This window comes from Oryza sativa, chromosome 8 (assembly GCF_034140825.1).
Source record: "Oryza sativa Japonica Group chromosome 8, ASM3414082v1".
Taxonomy (NCBI): Eukaryota; Viridiplantae; Streptophyta; class Magnoliopsida; order Poales; family Poaceae; genus Oryza; species Oryza sativa.
In genome coordinates this window covers 22,947,551-22,954,166 of record NC_089042.1, presented here as the reverse complement: position 1 = coordinate 22,954,166, position 6,616 = coordinate 22,947,551, and the positions used below count along the sequence as shown (strand labels likewise).

Genomic DNA, 6,616 nt, shown 5'->3' with positions numbered 1-6,616 from the left:
GAATTGCAGGGTACAGGGAAGCACAAGACTGTCAAGACAGCATCACTACCTTCTCAAGCATTGCCATGTCGATGTACCCCTGCTCTAGCACTTTTGCAACTGTTTCTTGCCCATTTTCACTAGGCACCAGACGAAATAGTACTACTAGAAGATAACAATCGACAGCATGCCTGATTCTATGGTGATTTGGTCGCAGTACCATGCTCTGCCGATCCATAGATTGTTGGGAATCTGGGTAATTCAATGAGATGTAGCCACAGCTTCAACCAAACAGCTATAGTCTATAGAATCAGTGAGGGATGCATCGGGTATCAGACCTTTGTTTAGCCAATCTCAGCCTACCACGCATTCAGACAAGAAGGCTGCTTCATCATTCATCAACAAAGTAGAGTGCAATGGAGACACCAGTAGGTTCTCATCTATATCCTGCCTCAAGTTGAAGAGTAACCGGTAAAGTACAAACACAACCATGTATACATATATTTATTGCTAATTGCTAAAAGAAACAAGTTTGACCAATGTACAAGGTATTGAGAAGCAATGCAACGATGCCCTTGGTCTCTTCATAGGACAACTTAATTCGACCATCTATCAATAAGCCTTTATCCGGCGAGAAAGGTGCTTTTGCTGAGGCAACTAGCTCAAGCAAAAGCAGAAACCTCAAAGAACTAGGGCATATGGTTGCCTTCTTTCTACTCTTCTTGGTTGACAGCTAACAACAGCTTCCTTATCACCTGAAATGGGCATGAAATGGCAGAACAATATGAGCACAAGTGGAGAACTTTGTAAACTTTAAGGAATAATATTTATATACGGTACAGCAAGGTCACTAAGAGGTTCTTTGGAGAGAGTCAAACATATGCCACTAAATGGTTCTTTAAGAAACAAGTACTTATACACTTTATTCTTTTCTATATCAGTTCAATCCAACGAGACAGAACTTATTCGTTTCACAACTTGATGACCCCCCCCCCCCCCCCCCCGCACTTTATTAACATTTTACATCGCTAATGGCACAACTAATGCAGTATGTTTTTCATATAGAATCGAATCGAACATGCAAGTATTTTTTTAAAAAATCCTTGGATGAACAAGAATGCTTTATATGACATGGACAACAAAAAACAGATGCTCATTGATTGTTGAATAATGCATATGCCCCTGAAGCAGTTGGCCAAGGACTATCTAGGTCTTGCATGGTCCTAATAGATCGACAACTCAAGTATGGCATAGTTTAAACAACCAGGTATACCAGTTCTTATTTCCCGCAAAAAAAAAAGGTATACCAGTTCTTAGCCAAAGAATACCACATGTATGAGTGGCTGAATGCATGGTGTGAGAAAAAATGTTAGGGTGCAGGAAGCATGTGAAAGAAAAAAAAGGATGTAGGTGAGAACAAACTAACAAACAAAAGTAACAAGGATAGTTGAATGTAAGGGTTAGCTCAAGCTAGTTCCTTATAAAAGAACATAGGTCAAACCTCAAGTCAGCCCTGCAAAATCTACCTCTTCAGCCTTGTTGATAATGACACTAACCAAATAATAGATAATTATGCCACGCAATCCATAGAACCCCAGTAGCTACCAACGTGCACGGTACATACAGAACACACCTTTCAAACCTAATTATTAGCAGTTTTTAAAATTTTCAGATGCAGACTTGCAGGGTAGCCAAGAGCTAAATGCCCCCAGATTAAAGTTGATTAGCTTATGCAAACTGAGTGTAAGCCAAATAAATAATCAACATTCTAATAGCAATATGCCAACTTCTATAGGCTCTTAATCACATTGTTCTACTAACAATTTCATCCTAATCAACTTTGTTAGCTTTGCTTTGTTTCAGATATATTTCCTGCAAGAAATGCAACTTCTCTACATTTTCAAATAATGCTACATCAAAGAGAGAAGATTGACAAGAAAAAGGTTTTTTTTCTCCAAAAACAAATTCTGTCCCTCAATTCTAAGTTCAATTTTCATCCCAAACTCCAAACCATTTGTATACTATTTACAAAGAAAACATTGACTGACAGGTGTGTGTCTCATGGCAGCAGAGAGAACAAGGAGCCACAAAGACCCCAAGGTTGCAGTCAAGTAGGACAGAACCAGGCTGTATTCATGGATGGGATCATGTGCCCTGACTTTCGGCACTTGGAAAATGTATAGGAAATGGTCTCGAGTATAGGACCAAAATTGAAGTCAACAAAGAGTTTATAGACCAATAGTGGACTCTACCGTTTTAAGTCTTTGATATATTAAAACACCGTGTATTACGTGGCAAAGAATGGAAAAGAGAAGTCCATCTTTTGTCTTATACACTGCGAGAGTAGATAAAATAAAGATTCCAAACAAATAACTTGCTTTCCCAGTCATGGTAAGTCAGTAATTACAAATCAGAGAACAATTATGACTTACAAGTATCAATATCAAATCTAAGACACTATTAACCTGAAATATTAAAATATTAAAATACCTGATAAAAACGTCCAAGCAACATTTTGCATTTCTTGACTAACACTACTAGAAAAAGCGTGTGGCTTTGCCACCCGTTGTACTATGAGCCTGGCCCATTGGGTCTAATGGGTGGTAACAATTTAAAATAGAGGGACGACGAGAGGAAAAGTTTCTTCTTTTCTGCGGAGGAAAACACATAAAGAAAACATGTAGGAATATGAACATAGGACTGCGGATACGTACGTAACAGAAGAATACAAAGTATAAAACACATGAACTGTAAAAGGATAGATGTTTGGACGAACATATGAAATTTTAGTTGGTGATTTGATTGCATCCTGTTTATTCTCTTTTAATCCCTAACAAAGTATGCATTGTTAGCTCTTTACTCCTCTGGTAAGAGGCAGGCAGGCAGCAATAGCTGCCTGAGCTTTGCCAGACGTACAGTGGCAATGCAATAATTCAAGCGAGTCTGGACTGCTGTGTTTCATAGGAAAAAGAGAGAGAGAGATTTCATTGGATGTTTGATTTCCTGTGATTTTGCTCCAAATCATAGGAATGGGAACCTTTTATTGCACTTTTCTTTTTCTCAATTCCTCCATTCCAAACACTGCTACAGTGAATTATTTTTTTAAAGGTTTTGGAATCCTTTGATTTTTTTTCCTCTATATTTTCTTCGATCCAAACAAGGCCAAACGGCTTCTTCGGATTAGAGAATTTTCACACGATTTTCAAGAAATATTGTGAACGGGAATACGTGGAAACCAATTGCAGAAAAATCAAAGGAAAGTTTTCTTTGATGCTGATTTCACAGGAAAAATCCCTCGAGCTCATTCTTTTTTCTTCTTGCATACACACAAGTCCTATGCTATCAAATTCTTGTAATCTGAATGCCCTCGACTGATGAATTCTTTTGTTTTTCATTTCTCTGTTGTACACTTATAATCCATTTCTATTTATATACTTTTTCTATCTTTTTTTTCTATCAATAATCCAAATGAGCCCTAAGAATGGTTGGGGTGAAGTGATTTTGGGGCAGTTCGTACCAGTGTCGATAGGGTTTTCAGCTATGGCGGTCTTGTCCGCTCTTCCTCTCACTCCACCGTCTTAGCACATTCTCTCCCGTAACCTTTTATCGCCTTCTGTACACCGGATCCACGGTTGGAGCACCTCTAGAGGATATCGCTACATATATATACTTCTAATTAATTATATATATCGTTTTATGTTCATCATTAATGGATGATCGATCATTATTTCTTTATTTCTCCTGTGCTGTACGTATTCTGGCCTCCATATAGGTTGGGCATATGCGGATAATAATACACCGTACGGCATATCAGTAAAAATTATAATAATTTATGGGTATTTTTTTATATATTCTTAGCGATTTAAAAACCAATGTTAAAAATAAATTTTGATGAAAAAAAACTTAAAAATCAACATCAAAATTAGCTTCTAAAATTTAAATTTTGACAGTAGCTAATTTCATATAAGACTAACGACGAGAGCCTATATGGTTGTGCGTAAAAGTAGTGAGTAAACATATTACTGAATATGCTTGTTCATGCATCCATGAGCGTGTACCAGATGTTTGCATGACTACAATATCTAGTTTCATCCCTGTATGGTTGAATCTCTATAGAAAAGAACAACCCAGCATTTTCTTGTGCCACGGCGTAGTTCACGCGGCCTGCTGAGCCATGGCCCATGGGCCTAATTGATTGATCGATACATTTGCAGAGAAACTTCTGGAGTCTGGACGCGGGTGCACACACACGCAAGATCGTTTTACGAGCCTCTCTTCCGCGAAACATGGGTTGCCACGTGGCATGATTCTCCTTCCGATTTTTGGCATTGAATTCGTATTATAAGATGTGGGTTTATGACTCAAAAAAATCTTTGCCACCCACTCAAAGAGTCAGTGTATTTCTTTAACCCTCTTCTATGAGCCAGTTAGTAGTGTGGAACTAAGCAAACGTGGCTATTACATTATGTTTCAATGTGCAAAGTCTAAAACTCAGTGATCACTAATCAATTGCACTCTGGATAAATATGGGAATGAAACATATAATCAACATGATGTATAAAGAAGATCTTGAATGCAACTAAGAACAACATAACTAACAGGCCAAAAGTAACAGCAATTCCAGCTAAATGCTTACATGAGCCACGGTAAAGGTACATGGCTTATATAATCAACAATAAGAAAAAAACAAATCACCTCACTTATGATAACTCCATTTTCGAAAGTATACTTGAAATTCGGTTTATTATGGTTGAATGTACAAAAAATTGTAGAAGTAAGTTATTCAAGCTTATTGCCAATCGTTACTAGCAGAAAATCCACACTAGAAGAACAAGTTGTAAGTTGTAATAGGAGCTACCGAATGTATAACAGGATCCACTACAATTTAGCAGTTCCCTAAGTAATTCAATTCATGCTTCAGGGACACATGTGAAGCACCAACATTCATAGAAATTTTGCAACAGCCTTGCTAGAATACTCTAGTCAGCTTCACTACAAGTGGTTTGTTCACTAAGCAATCCAATTCATACTACAAGAACAAAAATCAAACATCAAGGCTAAAACACAAATGTTGCAACTGAAACATACCTGCATCTCTAAGCTCTGGTTCAATCGAAGAATCTCTGGCCCTCACGGGCGTCTGACATGACGGCATCGGACTCAGAGGGCGGTGGCCACTCAGACGACACAGTCTCCGTGCTATTCGCAGGTCCACCACCTCCTTCCCCGGTCACGGCCTGCGCGAGCTGGGTGGGCGACGCCGCGACGGGCGGAGCCGCATCGCTGCTGGTGCGGACGCGTCGTCGGTTGGTGCTGAGCCTGATCGTGATCCGCATGGGCGCGGGGCCCGGGTCAGACGGCGCCGCCGCGTCCTGGGGCTCGTCGGACGGGAGGCGGGAGCGGCAGACGGGGCAGGAGTTGCGCATCTCCAGCCACTGCACGATGCATTCGGAGTGGTAGAGGTGGCCGCAGGGGAGCCTCCGGGCGGGGGCAGCGAGGGGGAGGTCGTCCTTGCAGATGGCGCAGGCCGTGGCGGGCTCGGACACCTCGACCGTGGGCAGCGCGGCGATGGACGCGGCGGCGGCCGGGGCGCTCTCGCCGCCGCCGCCGCCCTGGTGGAGGCCGCTCCGCTGCAGCAGGGACACCGCGGCGGCCGCGACGTCGATGGGCTCGTCGTCGTAGAGGTGGTGGTGGACGAGGCGGCTGAGGTAGGCGCGGGCGGCGGCGGCGTCCATGCCCCCCATCCCGAGGTCGAGGTCCCCGCCCTCCTCGTCATCGGAGGAGGAGTCGGAGAGGAAGCCGGGGGGAGGAGGCGGGGGCGGGGGAGGGGACGACACCTCCTCCTCCTCCTCCGGCTCCGGAGGAGGGTTAGGGTTCTCCTCCTCGAGGAACTCGCCGCGGCAGCGCGGGCAGAAGAGCGGGCGGGACGGCGGCGGGGGAGGCGGGGGCAGCGACACGGTGGACTCGCACTCGTAGCAGTAGAAGAGCGGAACCGCCTCCGCGTCGGCGGGGGCAGGAGGAGGAGGAGGGGAAGACGCGGACATGGCTCCTCCTCGCGCTCTCTCTCCGCTTGGAGGCCTCCGCCCGCTTGCCTGCCCTGCCTGCCTCCAGTCCGCGGGTCGTCGCTTCGTCGCTCTCTCGGATCTCTGCTTTTTGGGGGGATTTGTTGCGCCTCGTCTTCCCTTTCGGCCGCCGCGCGGGACCCCCCTTTGCTGCTGCTGCCTGCGGCGCTACAGGCTAAACGCGCCCCGCTCCGCGGCGGCGGGTGTTGAATTCGGGGAAATTCGCGGACCTGAATGTCCGCGGCTGTGCTCTGCTGCGGCGCGGATGGAGAGGATTGGTTTTCGGGCTTTTTCCTGGTGAGTTTTTTCCACTTTCTGCGCACGACGACGCGTACAACTGTGTACAACTGCGTGGTGCCGTGGTGCGCGAAGGCGGCTGGAAGCTGGATGAGTGGTGCTGTGGTGCAAGCCGTGCCCCGTGCAGGGGGCAGCCGATTTGCAGGACGGCCGGCAAAATCCGTCGTGTATCGACCGCCCGGGCTTAATCGGTGGCTGTCCTAAAAACAATCTGTATAATACATTAATACTCATTACGTTTCATTTTTAAAGTCGTCTGATTTTTTTTTCTAGTTAAA

The 6,616-nt window shown here is 44.6% G+C and overlaps 1 protein-coding gene across 1 annotated transcript; it reads right to left on the bottom strand.

Moving 5' to 3' along the window:
• Positions 1-386: 386 nt before the first annotated feature.
• LOC4345782 (E3 ubiquitin-protein ligase SIRP1-like) lies at positions 387-6,117 on the bottom strand. The gene is made up of 2 exons (XM_015795468.3): positions 5,068-6,117; positions 387-734 (listed from the first exon to the last, which is right to left on the bottom strand). The coding sequence occupies exon 1, from the start codon at positions 6,021-6,023 to the stop codon at positions 5,088-5,090; it is 936 nt and encodes a 311-aa protein (XP_015650954.1). The 5' UTR covers positions 6,024-6,117; the 3' UTR covers positions 387-734; positions 5,068-5,087.
• Positions 6,118-6,616: the final 499 nt, after the last annotated feature.

Excerpts from the sequence above, each read along its gene's own strand:
- LOC4345782 (XM_015795468.3), bottom strand. The coding sequence starts at position 6,023 with ATGTCCGCGTCTTCCCCTCCTCCTCCTCCTGCCCCCGCCGACGCGGAG.